Source organism: Corapipo altera, unplaced genomic scaffold (assembly GCF_003945725.1).
Source record: "Corapipo altera isolate COAL_440 unplaced genomic scaffold, ASM394572v1 59, whole genome shotgun sequence".
NCBI classification, from domain to species: domain Eukaryota; kingdom Metazoa; phylum Chordata; class Aves; order Passeriformes; family Pipridae; genus Corapipo; species Corapipo altera.
This window is the reverse complement of record NW_020884917.1, coordinates 5,377,509-5,402,895: the sequence shown is the minus strand read 5'-3', so window position 1 is coordinate 5,402,895 and position 25,387 is coordinate 5,377,509. Positions and strand designations below refer to the sequence as shown.

Genomic DNA, 25,387 nt, shown 5'->3' with positions numbered 1-25,387 from the left:
AGACTGGAGTATTTTGAAGAGCATTGCAAAAGCAAATTGATTCTAGTGATCTTAAGTGTGACTTGGAAAATTTGAAGAAAACAATCCATTGTTTGAGGAGTGAAGTTTTATATTTTATGTTGTAATCTTTCTAATAGATTTTACTACAGTTTTAGGAGATAAGACTTCTTTTACAGATATGGGGGGAAATATGTTTCTGTGAGGAGAAACTGAAACAATCCTGTAGCCAAATTCTAGGATTTCTTTTAAGAAAATATGAACCATGAAATACAATATGATAGAATACTGAAATGGCCATAACTAACCCAGTCAGAATGATGTAGTTAGATGGTCAATAGTTTGACAGAGATATTTTCAGGAACATAATTTCCATTTCTCAACAGACTTAAGATCATTCATGCTGTTATCTGTGACCAACAGGAATGGCTCGTAACAACACTAACTTCTCCAGTCTTTATGCAGGACTCTGACTGTTGGTGCGTTAAGGTAAAAAAATAAACCCCTTAAGGATAAAAGCTGTAAAATTAGCTTCTGACTTTCGTGAACTGATGCTGCAACTCAATTGAAAGCTTGCAAGTGACCAGCTGGAAATAAAATGTTTTCATAAGTCAGCAGTAGTGAAGGTTTTGTAGGCCAGAGAAAATCCTATAGTATACCATGCAACCTTGAAAAGGTATTAGGTCACATACTTCTCACTGGAATTTAAAGGGTTATGTGTACAGAAAGGAGTGTAGCTCACATTTGGTAGTGTTTAGCATTGCAGCATGTGTGGAATTAAATCAATTAAATGTTGATAAAGATATTGGATTTCACCATAGACAGACTTCTATAGTAGTTCTTCCCTGGGGAGACTGGCCTTTAAAATAAACTGGATTTTGTCTATGACCAGTGCTGGAATGCCTTTAGCTTTTATGTTGCCTGTCAGGACATGGGAAGAGAGACACACTGGAGAGACCCATCTAGTGATGTGTAATAGTACACAATCCCTAATGGTGCCTTTTCCAAGACTCTTTCCCTTTGGAGTAGTATTACAAAACTGATTTTTAGGTTGTTTATCCAAAGTTTTTGATACCTGCTTTACTTGGTTACCATATAGTCTGAAATGAACGTTGTGCTTGCTTCTGTGTTCCAAAATTGATCCATGATTTTAACACACAGTTATGTGTAAATAACTTTTCTTAGATAGCTTGTTCTGTTAAAATTTGAAACTTATACACATTCTTGTAAGTCATTTAACAATGTTCTTCAATGTTCTGAATTACCATATGCAGTATAAGAGCTGTAAGTATTCAAACAGGAGCAAAACGCAATTTTTTAAAGTTACTGCTTTACAGTTTAGAACATTCAACTTGAAAATATCTTCTGTGGTACTGCAAGAAAAGTCTAATCAGTATTTTAAGCGGGGCAAGATCAAAACCACCTTTCTCTGGCACTTAATGTGGAAATTGATAAATCAACCTGAATATTAATAATTTAATACTGAGTTAATTAACTGAATGCCCTCTGTTTCTAGCCATTGCATGTTTTATGCCTATAATGTGTGAAATAGCCATGAAAGTCTACTATATATCATTCAAGTGACAAGCATATGTTGAACTAAAAGACAATTAATTGCTCAGTTGGGTCTTTTAGGTCTATTAGATTAACTATCAATTTTTCAAATCATAGCTCTGATAGTTTTAGAATAAACTGCATCTAAAAATGGGGAGGGATCGACTAACGGCGTTTCAACTTTGTGAGTGCTGTATTACTCTGCAACATCAGGTGTATAACCGCTCGTGTCCTTGAATCACCTACTCAAAAGGTTACTTATGAATTTTGTGAGTCATGGTATGAAATCCTTGCTCCCTGAATAAGGCAGAAAAAAATTATGATTTTAAGAAGAGAAATTCGCTCTGCGTAGAATATAAACAGGAAGAGATGTTACCAGAACAAAATACAGTTATAAAAGTAGTGCTCTCACAATAATACTACAAAAAAGTACTTAGGCATTTCTAATTGGGTGGTAAAACAGATGGCAAAGTCATAAAATGAATGAAGTAACTTACTTTGCCAAGTCAGATTTCATTAAAGAAGTTTGCAACAGCTGGATGATTCCTTAGAGGAATAAAAGGAAATTTTTGAAATGCAAAATCCAACATGCTCCTATTTTATTAGGTTCCGTTTGGCTGGTGTATTGATGCAGTCTGCCTCTGAGGAGAGAGAACACTTGCCTGTATTTGTGAAGAGGAGATGGAGAACTTGGTGGTACCTGCTTCTTGATGTCTCTTGTTAATGCCTTGCATTTGGTCCTGTGTGTTTGCACCATTTGTGCTGTGGCCTTTGATATAAATGTGCTTGCACTTGCTGGAGCACTTGTTTCCTGCATCCTTCATTGTTATAAGCTGGTTTATTAGCTCAAAATGTGAAGGATAGTGTATTTTAGTATTTCTGCTCTGTTGAAACTTCATTCAGCGAGGCACTGAGAAGTGGAAGAAGGCAGTGCTTGCCTCAAATGATTTATTTAAAAGCTTAAACCTTTTCTGTGTCAAGAATTTCATAGGAGTGTTATTCAAACAAGGCTTCTATGTTCATTCTGTCTGTGCTAATACTTAAAAGAATTTAAGGGTGTTCATGTGAATTTTCACTGTAGTACTATATGACTGGCTAACAGGGCAAAAGAAGTTGTTTTGAGGATTAATTCCCTGAGCTATCAGCATCAGAACTTGTCTTGGTGTGAAGACAGATGCCTGCAACATATACAGATTCCATAAGTGTTGGGTGCAGCCTGCCATGAGCCTGGTGATTTGGTTTTGCTTTGCAGATACCATTTGTTTCTAGATTTCTCTATCATAAGTTAACTTTCCTGACTATTGAGCAGTAAAACTATTTGGGTGGAGTTATGGTTTTAGCAAGTGTGAATCTTAAGTCATTCTTCCTGGCTGTAAAAATGACCATGCAAATATTTGTTTTTTCTAGAAAACACAAATCTGGCATTCTGAAATTCTAAAGGAAGATTATAGGAGTTTTAAAAATTAACAAGATAGTTTTGTTAGAGGAAAACCTATATTTTTTCAAGTATGTCTTTTGGAAGCTACCTTCAGACTTTTCTCAAAGAATCTACTTCATCAAACCAAGACAATATGCTGCTTACATTTCAATCTTCCTTAAATTTCTGTAGTGCATACTGAAGTTTAAGTGTACAGGGGCAAAAAGGACACACTGATGATGTTTGAGATACCTTTTGAAGTGCGATTGACAAAAAACCCTCTGAATTTATGATACTGAATATACTCTGAACAACTTTTTGAATGCAGTGCTCTTGAACTGCTTTTCAGAGTGAACTGCTGAAGCTCACACTGCAAGCTCTGGCATAGTTCCTCCAAGGGAACTCCATTCTTATTGCTTTCCAGAGCAGCTGGAAGCAGCAGCTCTGTGCACATGTGAGTGAAGCCTGCCTTACCAGTCAAAAGTTAGCTTCCAGGTATGCTTTCTTGTACTTGAAACACAGCATGAAAATCACAGAATCACAGAATATGCTGAGTTGGAAGGGACCCAGAAGGATCTTTGAGTCCAACCCTTAGCCCTGCACAGGACCATCCCCAAGAGTCACACCATGTGCTCGAGAGCATTGTCCAAATGCTTTATGAACTCTCTTAGGCTTGGTGCTGTGACCACTTCCCTGGGGAGCCTGTTCCAGTGCCCAGCCACCCTCCAGGTGAAGAACCTTTTTCTAATATCCTACATAAACCTTCCCTGACACAACTTCAGGACATTCCCTCAGGTCACCACAGAGAAGAGATCAGTGCCTGTCCCTCTTCCTCCCCTCACGAGGAAGTCATAGACTGCAATTAGGTCTCCCCTGAATCTGTTCCAGGCTGAACAGACCAAGTGACCTCAGCCACTCCTCATACAGCTTCCCCTCAAGGCCTTTCACCATTTTTGTTTCCCTCCTTTGGACGCTCTCTAACAGCTTAATATCTTTCCTATATTGTGGCACCTAAAACCGCACACGATATTCAAGGTGAGGCTGCACCATGCTAGTATGTCTTAGGTGACACTAACTTAAATGTGTTCTTGAAGTGCTTCCCTGAGTTCTTAGTTGAACAGCTCCAGTGAAAACCCTGAGGTGTTGATTCAGCATTAGTAAAATTCATACTTGGAGGCAATACATTGACTCTTACATTTTAGTGGGGGGAAGAGGGTGGGGAAGTGTCTTTGTTCTATATCAAATGCAGAACAATAGTATCTCCCATGAATGTAATTTGACCTTTGACAGGAGACTTATTTATGGGTAACTGAAGTGGGAGGCTCTTCCACAGATGTCCCCCTCATCTGTTTCAGCCTTTCATTAGTTTTGCTTGTGGTGGAAAACCAGCAGTTAGTACCATAGTACCTGTTTGTCTGTCTTCCCTCTAAATCCATGTAAGTCTATGGATAGCTTTGACAGGCTAGTGGCATGTAATTGTTCATTCTTCTGTCGTGACGGCTGTTACTGTTAATTCTCTCCTCATGGTGTATAATCTTAAATCAATACAAAATTAATACCTTCTGTTAATATGCTAGGTTACAGATCTTCATATTTATAAATATAATCTAAGAGAAGACATGACTCTTACACTTCATGTTAAAGAAACACTTCAGCACTATCAGCTTCAGAAAGTTAAGTTCCCTCAATGATTAGAATAGACTGAGATAGGGCACCAGCCATGTAATGAACATGTGAAAGCAGAAACAGTATTCCGGACTCTTGCATAAATGTGTATATTACCAAAATTATTTCACAGTGTAACTTTAGTCAGTTGAACTATGAGAGCAATTTTATTGCTGGTGTGCTTGAGTTTGCTACTCTTCCCACTGATCTTTGGAGCAGTCCAGATAAACCAATGAAAGTATCTAGAACTCTTCCCAATGTTTTGTAATAGCCATAATATAACTTGCAAAAAGCGAGGAATCTTCAGCAGGGCTAGATAATGGTTGAGGAACCTTAGAACACTTTCATTGTTTTGCCACAGTGCTTATATGCTGGAAGTGCTGTAGTTTTGCTTTCCCTGTGGTCAGCTATGTGCTGTTCTGGGCTGTCTTTGGTGCCAGCAAGCTTGTTTAGGTAGCTGATCTGTCCAAAAAACAATATAGATTAATTTTTGTCTAGAGCAACTTCCTAAGTGCTTTGCCACCTAGTGCTATTGGGAGAAAGGTTGTGGGAAGATAGTCAGACTGCGCCAGGTTCAGTTTATGTCAGCCTTGCAGACACACACAGCTGGGTTCAAGTGTTGTGTGTTTTGTCAGTGTTTTATGTAGACAGTGATGTAGCTGCTTCATTTTCTTTTCAGCACACTACAAGGTTTGAAATCTTAAGACCTTGATTTTGCTCTAGACAGTTTCTGTTGTTTAGTTTGTCAGGGTTTTCACATGCTGTTACATGTGGGTTTCAAGAAATTTCCTGATGGAAATGCCTTCCTGGAACTCATCTTGCAGGATGCCAAAGAAGCTTTTTGGTTACAAAATGCTGAAATGATGACTTGAAACATGTGGAATTCATGTATATTCTGACTTCAGAAGCTGTTGCCTAGTTCATGGCTATGCCCAGAAGCTGGCACTAAGGTCCTGTGGAGCCTTAGGAAGTCTGTGAACTTCTTTCCTAGTGTTTTTGTGACTTCTTGTTGGAGAAGTCTTAGTTCTTCTGATGATGTCTTCAAAGTACAAAGCTGCAGGCATGTGGGAACCACTGTTCTTTATAGCAGTGTGAGGTAATTTACAGGATGAATGGGCCTTGGTTACTTGATGAAGAGTTCACTGGTTGACTTTTCCAGTTTAAGTGCCTGTGTATGGTTACAGTTTGAAGTACCTGTCTCAAGGAGCTGGGAAATGTAGATCTTTTGCTTGAGATTTGCTGCTGCTGAGAGGTAGAACTTAAGTCAGTTTTCTACCCTTTGCTTTTGTTAGTATATGTGTAGTCAGTCACCTTAGTAAATTTGTTTTGTAGGTGTGGAAGACACAAGCACCTTATGTGGTGTGCCCTGGAAAGCTTTGGAAGGAAGGGCTTACAAAACCTTGAATGTGGTTTAACTGCTTGTTAAACTCATGGGAAGCAACAAATCCTTATTACCAGTTAAACATGTTTATGTCAAAGGATTATTTTCAGGAGACAGGGAAATACTTATTGTGAAAGTTTCTACCTTGTTCTGAGGTTGAGGTTCAGGAGGCCTGTTCCATTATCTAATGAGACTAGTCATTTCTAAGATAGGTTTGAATATTTGTTTTAGTTCTCATCTTTTTCTAGGCTTCTACTTTTAATTCATAGTGATTATTTAACATTTGAAATACTTGTTGTGCCTTAATAAAATACTGATACTACTTCATGCAGAGCTTGACAGATGTTGTGTGTTTAAACACCAGTCAAACTCGAGCCATGGAATGACACTTATTATAATAATGCTGATCTAACTTTAAAAACTTCCTTACTCTCCAGTTCTTAAATCAGTTGGTATCATATATCCTGTCTGATGTCCTCATGTATCCTATCAATTTCTGGGTCATGGGCTGTTTCTGCTGTTCTGGTTTCAATATTGTAATTGGAAGCAACTGTTGGGAGGGTTAGACTCTGCTTGCCTGGAATTGCCTCCCTCCTTTTCCAGGAACACTTTTGTTGCAGAAATATCTGAGTCATTCCTGAGGTGTCTTCCAGATACTTGGCATCTAGTATATGCTAGTGCTGTTTTCAAAGAATACATTCTCAAGTATAGTTTTGCTGTTGTTAACCAAACTGAAACTACTAGACTCAATAAACAATGAAGTAACTAGTTGAATTTGTGATCTTTTCATAACAGATAAGATTATATTGCTTGATGGTCCTTGGGGACATCAATATGTTGTCACTTTTCAAAATTCTTTTTCCTGTGCTTTTTCCTCAGAAAGCTGGACTTGTAATTTTTAGGTCATGTAAGGCCAGAGTGCTTTGAATCAATTTGGGGAATTAAGAAACTTTGGAGAATATTTAAACTCACTTAGAAAATACTGTCAAATAATTACCATAAATTTTCACTTCAAAATAAGATAAGTTGTAGCTAATGTTTCGGGAAGTGATAGATTGTACTAAATTTAAAGTACAGAATAGTGCAGGTATTAATTTATTCAATTAGAAAAAAAATGTGTTATTCAATTAGAACAGCATGAGTTTCCATTACTAAATTTTCTTTAATTGTTCAATAAGTAATTGATAATTTTGCCTTTCTGGAAGTATTTTGGTCAAAGCATACTAACTATAGTTCTTAATATTGTGCAGGCGGCTCACATATTTCAATTAAATTACTCCTATTCCTTCAAATGTATCAAGTTCTAACCCTGTTAAACAGAGTAAAGATAGGTGCTGTAACTTATTAGCTAGTGGTTGTAAGTGATGTTTGTTATATAAAAGAGTCTTCAGAGAAGAAAGTTGCTCATCATAAAAGTGAGTGGGTAATGAGGTTAATGTGACAGACTTTCAAATTTTTATGTAATCTTAAAGGAAAGGAAACAAACTGGAATTCAGTTTTGATGTATTAGTTTTATGTAGGCTATAAAATTAACAATAAAAAACATTTGTTTGAAGGGCACCACCATCTCTACTTATTAACTAGAACCTACTATACTAGCTGTACCAACTGTGATTAAACACAAAGCTGTGTATAACTAGTCCCCTTCAAACAAATGTCTGCAGCAAATCAAAGTCCTGCTGTTAAGGACAACTACATATTCACAAAGCCTGCATTCAGCTTTATGTATAGTACTGCAGAAGATGCCAGCTGAATTTGTGCCTGTAATGATGTGACTTCGGTGTAATGCTTTTCTTTCCCTGGTCTGCTCTTGTTGACGTTGCATATACAAGACTCCAGGGAATCAAAACAGGCAGAATAGCTCCTTGACCTCTTTTGGTCTCATTCTCTAAGAAAATGAGGCTGATCATATGCTCTGTTCTTTATTTTTCAGCCTATAGGCCAGTTTTGGGTACATTTTGTCAGAGGTGTCTTTGATAAGGTAGTTTCTGTAAATTTAGCCAGCAGTATGTACTGCTGGCTAAAGAGGGGGAAGTCTACCCTGTGATTCACAGTGCTCCCTGTGAAGGAAAGGAAGTCCTCTAAAGTGTTGTCTGTTGCCCTGTTTGGATGGTACACAGCTACTCTGTTGGCCACTTTTTTGCTCCCTCTAACTGTATGAACCTTGGGATTATGGCATTGAGGAGGGATGTAGAGGACAAATGGCATGGATATGTAAGGAAGCATGCTTTGATTGTTTTGGAGCAAGTTACTATGTAAGAAAAAGCCAGTTGAGAAACAGGACAGCTTAAGAGGAGTCCTCTAATTTGATCAGACAAGCAAGATGAATGAGGGGATGAAACCCATTAGATTTTTTTTTCACCCTTAAGCATATTTTCGTCTCAGTTTATTGGACTGAAATAGTAGATGGGAGGACAAAATATAGACTAATAAAGAGAGATCAAGGATTCCTGCTTTTTGTTTTCTTCTTCCCTAACATGTATTTGCAAAGATATCTTCCCTGAAAATATTGTCCCTGAAGATGAAAAGCTTTTTTTGTCTTGGCACCTGATTATCTTACTCTTGTAAATCTAGATAATCACTCTGTGGTCCAAGACTTTATGTGGAAGTTAACATGAAGCTTATGTGTCCAAGTCCTGTCAGAGGAACAACGTCCAGCTCACTCCTCTGGTGGGTGGGTTTTGAATGCTGTATGTTGGGTTTAAATCTGTGAGGGACTACAGGTAACATTTTTTGCACAGAGGAGCTTTGATGTAAGGTATAAAACTCAGGAGAACTTGTTATTGCTACAGGTAGAAGCCAGCAGCTTTCCAGCTCCAGCTACAAGTTCCTAGATTATCTTAATCATGTAAAAATAACTTAAAATTTATTTATTTACCTAATCTTCTTTCCTTTGATTAGATTATTAGACTGTTGGACAAGATGCCATTGCTGATGCTAACATGAATTCCTACCTCTGCAGTTCTTAGTTAATCTAATTGCTCCCTAGCCTGGCTCTACAAAAATGATCCTAGCTCCACCTGGAAGCCTGCCATTAAATGGGGCACAGAATCATGGGGGTGGTTATCTGCAAGCAGGCAGTAAAGCAGCTGTAGGAGCTTTGAGAACTGCTTACTTCGGCAGAGCAGCCAGATTCATTTGTTTGTGTCCTTATCTGCACAAGTATGTTGGAAAAGGGCAGTTTCCTAGGAGTTTATCTGAAGTGGAGGTGAGGACTGATCTGTAGCATGGTGGTTAGACAATGCTTTTGTCCTTTTCAGTGAAGGTGTTGCAGTACATTGTTGAGCCAGTTAAGCTTATGCTTCTCTTCCAACTTGTTGAACTACACAAAGAACTGTTTAAAAATAAACTTTAATATATGTCATCAGCTGTATTATGGGATTTAGAGGGGGTGTGGTAAAAACCTGACTTGCAGAAATGGATGATACAGCTATTGACAACACCCTGCTTGACTCTGTGTGTGTCTCTCTGCTGTAGGGTGACGTAGAATTTGACTGCGGGATAATCCAGTGTTTATCTTCTGACTCCCAAATAATTTTGCATTGTGAAGATGAAAATAATAAAAAAAAAATCACAGTACATGTAATAAGATGCTTTCTTGAGCTTCATACAACAAGGTTCTTGCCACAGTCTCTGTCAGTTTTATCATAATTATAAAGTAGGCCAATTCAGAAACTAGATATAACTCACATTAATACTACTTATGAAAATAAACCAGGCTACGTAAATTATGGGTGGAAAGACTTTGTGTGTGAAACTTCATCTCAGATGCTTTACTGTTAAAATTGGAATCTAGGTTCCTCTTTGCTTTTCAAAGCACACTGAAACAGGTATGCTTAAAACTTATCACTTTCAAGCTGTCCCTCCTCTCTGGCACAGTACTTGCTCTGAAGCAGTCTCTTTGGATTAAGTGTTGTTTGCACAGTATCATATTGCCTTGTACTTGCATTGTTTGTAACTTATTTCTCTCTTTCCATGTTGTCTACTATCAGCAGGCCTGAGTTTTGCTAGTGTTGTATCTTTACTGGATTGTGAAGAACTTGAGAGCAAACTTGCCTCCCTGAGCTGCCTCCTACTAGAACGTGTAGCAGTATTTATGACAACCTTATCTTTAGGATTTGAAGTCTGTGGTAGCATAAATCGTAGAATTATAGAATAAGCTGGGTTGGAAAGGACCTCTGAGATCATCAAGTCCAACCTTTGATCCACTACCACCACAGTTACTAGACCATGGCACTAAGTGCCACATCCAGTCTCATCTTAAAAACCTCCAGGGACAGAGAATCTACCACTTCCTTGGGCAGCCCATTCCAACTCCTTCCAGTGAAGTTTTGCTGTCTTCAGTATTTTAATGGAATGTTGTTTACTACAGTTATTGATGACTTGGAATACTGCTTTGACTGGTTGGGTCAGGTTTTTATAATGTCAAGGTTTTTTGACTCAATCTCTTATGCTTCTTTGAACGGGTGTTATCAAGACTTCTGAAAATGATTGGCTGCTATAAAATCTTTCTGGTTAAAGAATTTTCAGGGAAAAGGAGCATTGTCACTAACTTTATTATTTGTAAGGATCAAATTGGAAGTGGAAATGCGTTGGGTTCTTCATGTGTCAACTGTTGCAGAGAGTACAAAAAGCAGCAACTTCTGTTTGTCACACCGGGACATTACTTGTTGAATTGCAACTTGAAGTAAAATATCAATTTTCACACTGCTCAATCCACTTAAAGACTAGAGGTTAATTTACAACAATTACAGTGAAACATTGCTATTGTATATTTGAATTCAGATTGTTTGCACAAACTCACCTGACAGAGGTCCTGCTGAATTCATTTGGACTTGTTCCAGTATTGAAGTACTTACGGCAGAATAGTCTGTTTTCTTGCTCAGAGTACGCCATATCCAGGTATACTAGTGCTTCAACTTCTCTGCTTCTGTGGGTATATATTGTAATTAAAGCTTTGCAAACTGAGCTGTTGTCAGTTGGTAAATGGAATTCAGATGAATTTTCTTTATATTATTTGTCTGAAATACGTACTAAGAAGTATGACTTTCAGGGTTTGTTTTTCCTTTTAAGAGAAAAGTGGAAAGACAAAACAATGGAGTATTTCAAGATGTAATGTAGCTTGAAAACATGTGCATGGCTTGGAACTATTTTCCTGTTCTTATACTGCCTCTTGAGTAAAAAGGAAGCAATGGTTCTTTGTAAGCCAAAATGGAAATGTGTTTTTGTTCTCTTCCATCTCCTTTTTAAAAGAACTTGTAACATAATGTTAGTTGTATTTCTCTGCTATGGCTCTATAAATGAGTACATTAGCTTACTCATACTTACTTCACTTAGGTAATCTTTTGGGGGAAAACAATTTAAGTGACTTAGTTTTCAGTTGCATTTTTAGAATTCCTTGACAGCAGAATGGTACTGATGTGATCTGAAGAGTTTGTCATGTGGGTTGTGGGTTAACCTTGGTAGGCAGCTAAGTACCACACAGCTGCTTTCTCGCTGCTGCTCTCTACCAGTGGGATGGGGGAGAGAACTGGAAGGGTAGAAGTAAGTAAACTTGTGGGTTGAGATAATGATAAGTTAATACATTTAAAAAAAAAAAAAGGAAACAAGCCCAAGGAAAACAAATTATTAAAAAAAAAAACTTGCTCACTGCTGCCCAAGCAATGCCCAGCCAGTCCCTGAGCAATGGCAGTCCCGACAAACTTCAAATGTCTCTGCCAACTTTTATTCCTAAGCACTGGCATGGGGATATCCCTTTGGTCAGCTGTTCCAACTGTGTGTCTCCTAGCTGCTTGCTCATGCCCAGCCTACTTGCTGGCATGGCAGCATGAGATACAGAAAAGGCTCTGTATTTATTTATTTTTTCTTCCAGGAAAGATTGGCTGAATCTCTACTGAAGCTTTAGTCAGCATGCTTTTAATACTTACCCGCCTCACTGCTAACAAAACCTTAGTGCATGGACTCAACTAGGGATTTTGATAAAAGTTTTAAGAAAATTGTCATGCTTCACATTCTGATAGTTCAAGCTGCACACAAGGGTAATTCATTATGCAGGAGGATGTAATTTTAGTGTGACATTTCCTTTACCCATTGTGACCATTTGACAATGAGGTAATAGTGCCTTGTTATGACACTGTGTTATCTGATAGTTCTCTATGTAACTGAGCTGTGCTGCCATACGAATGTGCTCTTTTTGAGCTTTCTAATTAACAAAATCTGAGTTACATTTGGTTCTTAATTGCTTCCATACATGTTTATTGTATTTATATATGTAATGTGGATGTCATTGTGTCTTTTGCAGTTCAGAGCTTGTTTTGACCTGAAATCTCTGGAGGAGAGTACATTCTGTCACTGTACAGGGACTTTCACATGTCTTAAGAACTGTGCAAGCAATCACAGATTTTACTATTGAGATAGGTAGGGAATGAAACAAAGGTGTGGGAAGATCTGCTGAAGAGATCTGCTAAAACTATAACATGCTTGATTTATTTTATTTTTTTTTTAAGTTAATGGGATTGTTATGTTTTGTATTTCTGCAAGCATACATTAAACTATGTGAGCTAACTCGTAGGGCCTCTTGGTACTGGTGACATGCAGAGATTTGTATTTAAGCAAACAGTCATGGGACTGAGACAACTATTCCAAATACACTGAATAATTATATTTGTAGGCAAGTTGAATCTTTTTACTCTATGTAAACTAGATTATTCTTTTGGCTTCTGATGGACTTATTGAAACTGGGTATTTTTAGGTTTTAAGTTTGCTTGCTTTTCTCTGTAAAAGTACACTAGCTAATCCTTGCTGCTTTGTCTTAATGCTTGCTATTTAAGATGGAAATTCCATCAAAAGTCTGTTTTCTTCCCTTGCAGCTGTCATATCCCATGTTTGTGATATGGTGGTGTACAGTGTTGACTCACCGTGGCTTCCTGTTTCAATTCTTGTGTAGTAAACTATAGCAAGAATTTTTGACACATACTGTGTCACTAAAAGAAAATGTCATGTTCTACATACCAAGATGTAAATCTTTTCCCTTAATTGCTCTTGGGTGGTGTGGACCCACTTGTGCTGTTTCCAAATGGTGAAAGATTTCTTTGCTTAAGTAGCAAAATAGATGAGCTCAGTATAATTTGTGGAACGACTTCTAGTGAAAAAGCAGATAGGTTTCACTGAAGACAGCAGAACTGAATTTAAGACATTAGATATGTAGGGATTTGAAACAAATCCACTTTAAACGTTCATGTGGGAAAAGGAAAAGAAAACTAATGAAGCAATATTTTTCTTCTAGGTTTTTTTCATTTGATACCTGGGAATTTTCTGCAATCCAAAGATGGCAGCAAATAAACCTAAAGGACAAAATTCCTTGGCTTTACACAAAGTCATCATGGTGGGAAGTGGTGGAGTAGGAAAATCTGCTTTAACACTACAATTCATGTATGATGAGGTAAGAATCTGCACTAGAAATTAGGAGATGCCTGCTCTACATAGTGTTGTTTAAGTTAAATTTGTACAGTTTTTTTCTGAAAGGGTCTAAATATATGTGATGTGGTATGAAAGTCATCAATTAAGTGGGACAAAAATATGTTTTGAGATTAGTGATTTGCCTTCTAGAGATACCTGTGAAGGTAAAATTTGACCTTTTTCAGGCTTCTAAGCAGTTAGATGCTCTGTCATATTATTGGAATATTTTCACATTGTTCACTAGACCTATTAGAACTTAGTTATTACAGCTGAAAGCTTCTTCACTTAGGTGAGTTGCATGATGCCTGAAACAACCAAGCTTTTCTATATTTTTTTATGCTGCTGCTGAAGAGAGGAATTAAAATCAGTTTCTTGTTTCCTTACCTTTTTTCCCCAGTGAAAGTGGCTTAGGAAAGCAAGAACTGTTTGGGCTGAGGAAAAGTCTGCTTTAATTGAGGCATTTGAATACTTCACATGGCCTAAATGCATATGCTTAGTTATTAGTTACTGTACCCATTTAAGATGCTTGCTATATCCTTGTGTTCAAACAGAAGCATTTGCCTTGTACAGGCATGATTTTATATCATTAAGGGTTGTTTTTTCTAGTTTGTTGAAGACTATGAGCCCACCAAAGCAGATAGCTACAGGAAAAAAGTGGTTCTGGATGGGGAAGAAGTCCAAATTGATATATTGGACACAGCAGGGCAGGAGGACTATGCTGCAATTAGAGACAACTACTTCCGAAGTGGAGAAGGCTTTCTTTGCGTCTTCTCTATTACAGAGCTAGAATCCTTTGCAGCAACTGCAGACTTCAGGTAAGTTACAAGGCAAGATAATTATTCTAATTACAATGTGATGATTGCAAGTGATTTTTTTTTTAATTGTTGTGTAATATCTTTTTGATAATCCATATTGGATGACAGCTCTTACTGTTGTCACGTAATGTTTTGAACAGATGCCTAGCCATGCCTTCACTATCTGCACCACTTCAGATAACTTAGCTGCTGTGTTTCTGAATACCAGAAAGGCTGTTGCCACAGAGCAGATACTTCTGCCCTTTGTAAGTTGGTGTTGCTTGGCACTTGTGCTAGGAAGCAGTGTTTTTTGAGGAGGTATACAGCTATCCAAAGTAATGGATCTGAGAAAAATTTCATAGAGTTTGTATGGTTGCCTGTAATGTATGTATGGTACTGTGTACTCCCCAGAGGTGTCTTTTTTTAGGTCTTGCTCCGTATGTAGAGGACTATGATGTGTTTCTCTTAACCTGTGAAAACCTTAGAACAAAAAAGCAGCTATAGCATGTGCAAGTGTTTTATACTAGAATACTTGTTATAAAGATGACATGACCAGATTTCAGTTGAAAACTCTACAGAATAACCATATCTGGTCATCCCTGTCTACAAAGTCTTAAGAAATGTGAGGCACGAGCACTGTATTCTGGGAGAGCAAAGTGTGTAGTATCAACACCATAAGCCTTTCTACCTCTTAAAGATGGTTTTATGAACAACAGAGTATTGGGTTTGGGTGACAAGGTTTTGGAAGCAGGGGTGGCTTCGCTGAGAAGCTGCTAGGAGCTTTTACTATATCCAGTGGAGCCAAAGCCAGCTAGCTCCAAGAAGTATCTACCTCTGGTGAAGGCTGAGCCTACCAGCAACAGTGGCAGCACCTCTGGGATAACGTATTTAAGAAAAGGAAAAATTGTTGTTAGGCAGAAGCAAATTGCAGCCAGAGAAGAAAGGAGTGAGAATAAGTGAGAGAAGCAGCTCTGCAGATGCCGAGGTCGGTGAGGAAGGAGGGGGCGGAGGTGCTCCAGTCGCCAGAGCGCAGCCTGTGATGAAGACTGTGGTGAGACAGGCTGTCCCACTGCAGCCCATGGAGGTCCGTGGTGGAGCTGATATTACCTGCAGCCTCTGGAGGACCCCAAGCCACAGCAGGTGGATGCCTGAAGGAGGCTGTGACCCTGTGGGAGGCTCGTGCTAGAGGAGGCAGCACCTGTTGAGAGAGGAGCCCACACTGGAGCAGGTTTGCTGGCAGGACTTGTGACCCCATGTGGGACCCACGCTGGAGCAGTTCTGCATGAAGAACTGCAGCCTGTAGGAAGGGCTCACCTTGGAAAAGTTCATGGAGTGCTGTCTCCCGTGGGAAGGACCCCACACTGGAGCAGGGGAAGGACTCCTCTCCCTGGGGAGAATGCATTAGCAGAAACAACATGTGATGAACTGACTACAACCCTCATTCTCTGTTTGCCTGTGCTGCTGGTGGGGAGGAGGAGGTAGAATTGGAAGTGAAGTTAAACCTCGGAAGGAGGGAGGGGTGAGGGGAAGGTGTTTTATAAGATTTGGTTTTGTTTTTCATTACCCTACTGATTTAATTGGTAATAAGTTCAATTAACTTAGCCAAGTTGTGTCTGTTTTGCCTATGACAGTAATCGATCAGTGATCTCTCCAGTCCTTATCTCAACTCAAGAGCATTCTATTGTATTTTCTCTCCCCTGTCCAGCTGAGAAGGAAGGTGATAAAGGACTTTGGTGGGTACCTGGTATGCAGACAGGGTCAACACACCACAAACACAAATGAGAAGTAGTAGATATACATTTTGTGTAAGGGATTGCTGTAAATCTGTCCCTTCAATTTTGCTTGGGTGGAATTTTTCTCTGTAAAAGATATGGATGTAATTTTTTGAATTTACAAGACAGAAGTTCTGCATAGCATTCACCCTTCCTATCAAAATCAGTATATTATTTAATTGTAAGAAAACATAAAACCAAAATTTGGAACTGGTATTTCTGGTGTAATAAATGTTTAACAGGATAGGGTTTTTAAGATGGTTTTCAGGCATGCAGCATATTAAAACTCTTATGATAATAATAGAATATTATACAGGCAGCAGTATATTACAGGTGTTCAACATCGTTTGAGAGAGAAAGCATATTTAAATTGCTCATTGCTGTGTTTAAAAAAAATGATAAAAGAGATCAGAAAATGGTTTTACCTGTTCAAAGTGTAGTGAAATAGGAAAGGCCATAACCTTTGACAAAAAATAAGGAAACAGTTTCATCTTCTAGTGTTTTTTTTTTTATTTATTTGTGTCTCTATATGTGTGTGGTTTACATATTTAAGAGAGGGAGGAGCAGACCTTGTATGTTTGCAGGCTTATGCTAGATACTGTCAGTCGTGTAGAACTGTTTAGTATAGTTCAGCTCCTCTAGAGTGCAAAATGACCTATTCAAATCTGTTTAAAATCATGTTAACACTTCAAAGTACATGATCTTTGGCTTTAGAAAAAGTCCTACTTTTCCAATAAAGGTGAGCGTTAACAATATACATGTTGATACAACGAAAATGAAAAAAAAATCCCTTTAACTAAAGATACTAAAATTCTCCTCTGTCCAAATCTGAAAGTGCCTTTCAAGTTGCCTTTGAAACTGTAGAAGCCTAAATGCTAAAATTTAGCTCAGAAAAATTACATTTTCTGATGTGCATACAGTTAAAGTACCTTTGACGTTGCTGAGTAGTCTGAGGGCATACTATTTAAGAGCCAGATATGAAAGAAAGTGACAAGAAAAATTTGGATGTTTGTTTCAGTGGAATTTTGTTCTGCTGGAATGGCAGACCTCCAACAGAAGAGCTGTGTACTGCTTCAGTATCTGCAGTGGGGTTCCTGGTACGCTCTGAAATGCCAATGCTCAGAGTCATTTTTTTCAATAGAACGCAGACCTGCAATGACTATACTTTTAAATATTTGAAAGGCAGTTTGATAAAATTTGGCCTTGCTTTGGGTAGAATTGGTCTGGCTCTTATGTTTGGTTTTTTTGTTTTACATTCTAGATTTCAAGCTGGCGCATATCATTTGTTCAGGAGATATCAGTCTTCAGAGGGGTCTCAAAGGAGAATATTGTCATCTGGATTGCTGTTAGATTAACTCTTTACATAATGAAATTGTTTGGCATCTGTGGTGGTTTGACCTGGCATTTATGCTAGGTGCCCACCAAAGATGCTCTATCACTCCCCTGCTCAGCTGGACAGGGGAGATAAAATACAAGGAAAGGCTTTTGAGTTAAGGACAGGGAGAGATTGCTCATCAATTACCGTCACAGACAAAACAGACACAACTTGGAGAACTTAATTGAATTTATTACCATTCAAAATCAGAACAGGATAATAAGAAGTAAAACTAGCCTTAAAAACAACTTCCCCTCACCCCTCCCTCCTTCCCAGGGTCTACCTCCTCCTCCCCAGCGGCACAGGAAGACAGGGAATAATGGGGGTTGTGGTCAGTTCATCCCATGTTGTTTCTGCTGCTGCTTCCTCCCCAGGGAGAGGAGTCCTTCCCCTGCTCCACTGTGGGGTCGCTCCTGTGGGGGACAGTCCTCCATAACCTTCTCCAGTGTGAGCTTTTCCCACAGGCTGCAGTTCACTAATTGCTCCAGTGTGGATCCCTTTCCATGGGGTGTAATCCTTCACAAACAGACTGCTCCAGCTCTGTCCCCCACAGAGTCAAAAGTCTTGCCAGCAAACCTGCTCTAGCATGGGCTCCTGTCTCCATGGGCTTACAGGTCTCTGCCAGGAGAACCTGCTCGAGTGTGGGTCTCCTCTATGGGCTGCAGAGGAATCTCTGCTCTGGTGTCTGGAGCACCTTCTCCCCCTTTTTCACTGACCTTAGTATCTGCATAGTTGTTCCTCTCACATATTCTCGCTCCTCTCTTCTCTGAGTGCAATTATTTCTGTGCAGTAACTTTTTTTTTCCCTTCTTAAATACATTATGCCTGTGTCATTACTGCCATTGCTTACTGGCTCAGCCCTGTCTGTTGGTGTGCCTGTCCTGGAGCCAGCTGGCATTGGCTCTGTTGGACACCGGGGAAGCTTCCAGCAGCTTCTCAGAGAAGCCACCCTTGTAGTCCCCTGGCTACCAAAACCTTGTCACTCAAACACCATATAGAATCACCTAGATAATTAGTGTTGAAAGCTACTAGTTTTCACCAGTAATCTGATTTACAAAGATACTGCAGTGATGCACTGAGTTTTCTTCTGGCCACCTTCCTAATCCACTGACTATTCAAACTACTTGTGGATAGCTGCATACCCTATTAAAACATTTGCACTGGTATTTGTGGGGAAGAGGAGAAATGTTGCTTTTTGATTATACCTCAGACATAAATGTAGTGTTACAAGCTGCCTCCAATGCATAGCAGTTGATTTAAAAAAAAAAAAAAAGGGCTATCTGCAGTTTCTCAACCCTGTGAATAGACTTCCCCCACAAGACTACATGCTATTCAGAGCTTTCTCTAACAGTGGGAGAATCCTGCCATATACCAAATGAAAGCCCTTTAGAATATCAATTACTTAATTGTCTTCAGCTCCCCTCCCTTCAACTTTAAATTTTGTTTCACCTGAGCCAGCAAAAGGAATTTTTTTCTCCATGCTTTTTGTCAATCTTACAGAAATTGCTCCATGATCAGGGGCTAAATTTCACTGCTGACTTTATGCTCTTTTCTTCGACAAAATACAGAGTATCCTTCTGAGAAAACTGTTCTTCCTGATACTTCTAATGCATTTCCAAGTAGAAGAAAACTTTTATTGTTTTTTAAGTGTTGAAGACTTATGTACCAAATGATTTGTAGTACTGAGATTTATGACTTTAAACCTTGCATTCTAGCAGTTAAAACAGTAGAAGCGTCTGTCTTTAAAAATCTGACGCATATACAACTTGTATCTCTACATTGGCTTATAACTGAATGAAGTTCTCTGCAGAGACCGAATATAATTGACTTGAGAAAGATTCCTGAAAGGAAAAGATTTTCTCTTAATATGCTATAGATCATCTTATCAGCTTTAGAAATGGCACATGCATTTTGTTAGGAAAAAATCAGCAGTAAAACTGAAGCTTGGGTAGCTTAAAAATGGCAATCAAAAGTAGTAATATAAAGACAATGGAAAATGCTCTCAACACTGTTAAAGGGAATGAATTATTAATATAAATTCTCACCTAAACCAATCCTGTTCTATTTTTTTTCATTTCTTACTGACTCACCTCCTTCCTTCCTGGAGGACTAGTTGTCTGTCCCTGTCTTCATTCTGTATAATGTCATAATGAGGTTTAAGACTTTCCTGTTACATAAGCTTCATAAGAGGAATATGTGGCTTTTCACTGTAAAGATGGAAAAGTATTTAGTCTGAGTTCTTCTTTTTGTACTCTAAGAAGAGTACTCCATGCAAAGCTTAATTTTCTTTTCCTTTCCTTTTTTCTCCAGGGAGCAAATTTTAAGAGTAAAAGAAGATGAGAATGTTCCTTTTTTGCTAGTTGGTAATAAATCAGATTTGGAAGATAAAAGGCAAGTTTCTGTAGAGGAAGCAAAAAACAGAGCTGATCAGTGGAATGTTAATTATGTGGAAACTTCTGCAAAAACACGAGCTAATGTTGACAAGGTAATAACTGCCCTCTTAAAACAAAGGATCTGTCCATCAGTTTTTACGTTATCCCTCTTTTCCGTGGGTTTCTCTATATGTTCATTATTTTAGCAATTATTTTTGTGAAATTTTATTCAAATACTTTCCTCACTTAGCTTGCAGGGAGTGAATGACTAGGTGACTTCATGTAGAATAGTGAAAGTGTTGGCCTAGACTTCTTACTGCGTTTTCTGTAACTAGAAGACAGTCTGCTTCTGAACAGTGAGGAGTACTATCTGATCCTTAAAGTAAAACACCTTGTAAAAACAGATAAGGGAGGGATTTGAGCCCTCCCTACCCTCATTTAACCATCTGCCTATTTGTATGTTGCTTCGATGAAGAATGGATGAACCCAAAAAGCTTTGAAAAGCCTAGAAGTGCCTCATGAGTTTTCAGGGATTAAACCTGGTTCAGAAGGTCGTGAAATAAGAGAGAATATTTGCCTCCAAAAAACGAAAATATTGATTAGTTGTAAGTATTTCACTATAACTGTAGAAGACAGGAGTTCTACAGCCTTGTAGACTGTAAGAGTAACAGATTTGTGGCAAAAGAAATAAGTTGTTTGGTGCAATGGGCCAATCTTTCCTTTTAGAGCTTTTGACAAATTTGACCACACATTGAATCCCAGTATGGTTTGGGTTGGAAGAGACCTTTTAAAGATCTCTAGTTCCAACACCACTGCCATGGTCAGGGATGCAACCCACTAGATCAGGTTGTTTAAGGCCCCATCCAACCAGACCTTGAACACTTCCAGGGATGAGGCATCTACAACTTCTCTGAGCAACCTGCTCCAGTGCCTCACCACCCCCACAACAGAGATTTTTCCTAATTTAATATTTAAATCTGTCCCCTTTTAAATCAAAACTGTTCCCCTAAGGGTCTTATCACAAGCTACCACTGTAAAAAGTTGTTCTCGCTCTTTTTTATAAGCCTCTTTAAGAACTGAAAGGCTGCAATGAGGTCTCCCTGGAGCCTTCTCTTCTCCAGGATGAACAACCCCAGCTTTCTTAGCTTGTCTTCAAAGGAGAAGTGCTCCAGTCCTCAGATCATCTTTGTGGCCTCCTATGTCTGAACTTGCTCCAATAGGTCTGCATCTTTCTTGTGCTGGGGGGCCCTAGAGCTGGACCAAGCACTGCAGGTGGAGTGTCACCAGGGCAGAGTAGAAGGGGTCAATCACCTCCCTGGATCTGCTGGCCAGTCCTGTTTTGATGGAGCCCAGCATACCATTGGCCTTCTGGGCTGCAAACACACTGTTTGCTCACATCCAGCTTTTAATCCATGAAAACCCCCAAGTCCTTCTCCACGGGGCTGCTCTCAATGAGTTCTTCTGCCAGTCTGCACTCATGTCTGGGATTACCCTGACCCAGGTGCAGGACCTTGCACTTGGTGAAAAATTTTCTAACATGAATCCTTATGTATGAGCTATCAACTGAGTATGAGAGCTGTAATGTGAGTTCTCTTTTGCAATAACTTAAACTCAACTGTTTTTTCCTGCCAGTTATCTTCCTGAAGAAACTGATTGTTCAATACTACATTAAGAACTGTGTGCTGTTCTGTAGAGTAAATGAAGTCAATTAAACACAACAGAACTAATTTTCATTGATGAATACAGCTCTGATGTTTTTTATTGTTATAAAAGCTAATACATCTTTTAGTTTTGATGTATAATTGCAGTTAACAGCCATCTATTACAGTTGTAGAAATTCCCAGCTTTTCAAATCCACTTTACTATCTTGTAGTAGCTAGGAAAAAAAGTGTGTGTATATATTTTTTCAATAGCTGTCTGATCAATAGCACACACAGGGTAGGCTACCACAGAGTTCCAGGTTTCTTTTAGGAGCTGGTGGCATAATGGATTCAGATTAGCATGTGTTGTATAGATTTAGGATTTGACAGGCCATAAATGAGGCTCTGTTGGCACAAGTGAATACCACGTCTTCTTAGTTACTTGGAGCATAGGAAGTTTTTAGGTTTGTTACACAAACCTGGGTTACTCTTTTATAAGAAATCTGGCCTCTCTGAATTCCAGAATAGTGAGTTTACTCATTTGGGAAAAATACAGACAGCTGACACTTACTTTGGCAAAGGTGACCCAATAAGCATTTTCTCAGAAGGTTATGTGTCCCAGACAGCTAAATATTGTAGTGTGATATCAGTGCTTAAGCAAGTTGACAGTTGCATCTTACCACTAACACAGATTTAACTTCAAGCAAGTAACTTAGTGCACATCTGAAAATCTAAAGGCAATCTCATTTCTTGATGGAAATGTTTAGTTCCATGAATTTTCTTCAGATTCCATGTAATGAAGATTGACGCTCTTGCTGCAGTCAATATGAGATTAGTGTCATTGCAAATAAAAACCTACTGAGCTCTGTAGAGGAGCTTTTCAGCCCCTCCACTGTCCATGTTTCACAGAAATGAATCAAGTCCCTTGACATAGATCTAGAAAATGTCTCCTGAGAGAGAAAAGTTTTAGAATTGCTCGGATGATTCCTTACAATAAAATTATAAAGATGAAATTATTATTTGCTGTAGCCTCCTGTGAGTCAGGTAAAAATCTGCTTTTCAAATTAGTAAAGTAGTTTTAAGCAGTCCAATCATAAAGCCTTAACTGTCAGTAGGATCTCTCTTAAATAAGTCAGGGGTATCCAACTTTGTCGCATTTGTTTCCTACTAAACCATTTGAGGAAAACAGACTTAAAGTACACATGAAGTTTGTAGTATGGTAGCTGAGATTACCTGACATAAGAAATAGTTTATGTAGTCATATGATTGATAACTTTGCTTTAAGGGAATACTATTTTTTTTTTTTTCCCTAGTCACTCTGTGTTTAGACTTGCACCATGGAACATAGCATGAAATGTTCACTGTATGTCACTGCTCCATTAGTATGTTTCTAGGATTTGGGTGTTCACTTTTTTAGCCTTTGCACTTCATCACGGAAAATACTCAAAACATGAACTGATTTCCTTGAGTCTCCTCAGGAGGATATTCATACAACATCTGAAAATCTTGGCTGGTGATGAGACCCTTGTTTCAATCCTTGTTTAAAATTGTCTGACAGGATTCATAAGCAAATGTCAGAAGACAGGGGAACATTATGGTGCCATGAAAGAAGAAGGACTGCATCATATCAACTTGGCCTTCTGAATCAATGAAAGATTTGTTGGGTTAATATTTGTTTGCTCAAACTGGTTGCATATAATTGACTCTACTCTAAACAACTGAAGTGAATATCAGTGATAAATTAACTCATGTCTGTGACTGTTTTTGCATTTATATTCTTGCATCTTTTTTAGGTGTTTTTTGACTTAATGAGAGAAATTAGAGCCAGAAAAATGGAAGACAGCAAAGAAAAGAATGGAAAAAAGAAAAGAAAAAGCCTAGCTAAGAGGATCAGAGAAAGATGTTGCATTTTATAATCAAAAGCCTGGATTCCTTTCCTACCCTGACCATACTAATAAAAAACATAATTTATAAGCATGCCATTGAAGGCTGAAGTGACTGAAATTACCCTAACATGTTGGAAAATGTAATGTACCACTAAAAGCATGAATTGGAGCTGCACTGAAAGTCAAATTCACTGAAAACAAATTATGTGGCTTCAAGAGAAGCAAAGTTCAGTCCATTTCATAATTGCCTACCTTCTCACATTTCTTCTGAATGTAGTGTTTCATAGGCGGTCTTTTCTTTAATAGTGAACAGAGGGGCGAAGTATTACTTTGTGGGTTCTTATAAAGCGTACTTTTTTATCACTGGTAATTGTCAATTCATCTTGTCTTTTGTTGCCTTGAAAATTGCAATTGTGAACATGATACCTAACAAAGCAGCATGCAGCTGTTTTGCCATGGAGTTATGCAAATTAGAAAAGAATAATGTATATGTGAACAGTTATCTTGAGGAAAACTATATGTGGTTCTGCATTACCTGACTAATTTAGAAGAGTGATATAAACTTTTACATTGAAATATTTGAATATGCCTTAATTTTAAAACCCAAACATAGCAGGTTGCTTAATCAAGGGTGTATTTTCAACTTTGTTGCATGGAGACTGTCCCTGCACATCAGTGCGAGACTGCCCTCTCTGAGGAGCGCAGTTACATGAATGATTTTACTAACTAGCTGTCTGCTAGCAGTGTCTGTTCTTTAAATACGTGCCATACTCTGGTATTGTGAATAATACAGAGCATATTCTGTCATCCATAATTTGGTAACAGTATGGTATCTTAACTAAAAGGTCAGAATACATATAAGACTGAAGTCATAAACCTATGGCACATCTAAGCCTGGAATGGTTGTTTAAAATTTAACGTGCTGATACCTTGAAACTTCCCTTTTACGCATAGATTTTTGTCTAGATGTTCCTTGGGTTTTAACTCCCTGGAATTGGGTGGAGTGGGGCTAATCTAGTAGCGCTAATGTGTTTTAAGATGTTGTCTGGCAAATTCTGGTTAATTTCTTTTGTGTTCCTAATACTCAGCTATGGGAACATGGTGTGTTATGCTGAAGCTCTTTGCAGGTTTTGTATCGTTTAGTCTATGTTGATTTTCAAATGGGGAACAGTGTAGCTACATTTTCTAGTTAACGTTGATATCAAACAATCAAACATGCTTTGCAATACAGAAACATTTAACATGTACATCCAAAATCCCCAAACAAAACATACTGCCTCAGTTGCTTCAAAACAGCAAGAATACTAGCACATGGTTAGTATGCTACATCTTAACTAAGAAAATACCAGAATGTTTGAGGGTTTTGGACTCCTTTGTGGTGAGAAAGGCTAGATCAATTCCACAAACTGTTATACTTTTTATACATGTGTAAGCCTATAACTGACAGTTTAAAATGTGCTCAAGCAAACTAGGTAACAAATATTTAACTTTCATGCTAACAGACGTGTTAGGGACTCAAGTCTTAGAAGTTATATATGTCATGTTAAATATTTATCAATAGGAATTTTGTATGTGCATTTAGTAGACTGCCAAGTGCAGAATTAAAGTTACTCATGTAGCTGGCAAGTAAGCCAGTCTTCATCTTACTGTGTACTCATTTGGGTCTATTTAGCCAGGGAGTCTAACCACTAACATTGTGACTTTGCTTTGGAACCTGTATACTGGGAACTGAGGTGTTATGAAGCCACTGGACACATGAAAGCTGTCTTGGCTGATGCCTTATCCTGTCCTTTTATTTGCTATTTGAGCCATTCAAAGATGAATAAACTTCCATTTTTCTAAAATACTTGTGCGGTGTTAATTAATAACTGTTATTCATAAATGTTGCTACAGCTGATGCCAGTTGTCAAGCAGTTAAACCTTAATATTCCAGAAGACTGGTTTGTGTGCGTGAACAAAACTGTACATTAAATCTCATTAGAATTATAAAAAGCCAGTTCATAATAGTGAGACTGTGTATGTGCTACCTTTTATCCAGAGCTAATTTGCTTAGTTGTTATGAAAAACAATATCAGAA

General features: G+C 38.4%; 1 protein-coding gene and 1 long non-coding RNA gene across 6 annotated transcripts in view; one reads left to right on the top strand and one right to left on the bottom strand.

Annotated features, from left to right (window-relative positions):
• Nucleotides 1–25,156, top strand: part of RALA (RAS like proto-oncogene A) — a 31,465-nt gene extending 6,309 nt beyond the window's left edge. Inside the window, exons 1-7 of one of the 5 annotated variants that reach the window (XM_027655878.1) lie at nucleotides 468–486; nucleotides 2,158–2,247; nucleotides 12,316–12,431; nucleotides 13,300–13,455; nucleotides 14,079–14,287; nucleotides 19,723–19,897; nucleotides 23,218–25,156. In XM_027655878.1, coding sequence (XP_027511679.1) covers nucleotides 13,342–13,455; nucleotides 14,079–14,287; nucleotides 19,723–19,897; nucleotides 23,218–23,340 — 621 coding nt within the window. In that variant the 5' untranslated portion in view covers nucleotides 468–486; nucleotides 2,158–2,247; nucleotides 12,316–12,431; nucleotides 13,300–13,341 and the 3' untranslated portion in view covers nucleotides 23,341–25,156. Of the gene's footprint in view, nucleotides 1–467; nucleotides 487–2,157; nucleotides 2,248–12,315; nucleotides 12,432–13,297; nucleotides 13,456–14,078; nucleotides 14,288–19,722; nucleotides 19,898–23,217 lie in introns of those variants that run through there. The other 4 variants (XM_027655879.1, XM_027655877.1, XM_027655880.1 and 1 more) reach the window with 4 other exon arrangements.
• LOC113953105 lies at nucleotides 4,230–12,135 on the bottom strand. The gene is made up of 3 exons (XR_003529737.1): nucleotides 11,942–12,135; nucleotides 10,819–10,944; nucleotides 4,230–4,503 (listed from the first exon to the last, which is right to left on the bottom strand). It is a non-coding gene; the product is annotated as an uncharacterized LOC113953105 (long non-coding RNA).
• Nucleotides 25,157–25,387: the final 231 nt, after the last annotated feature.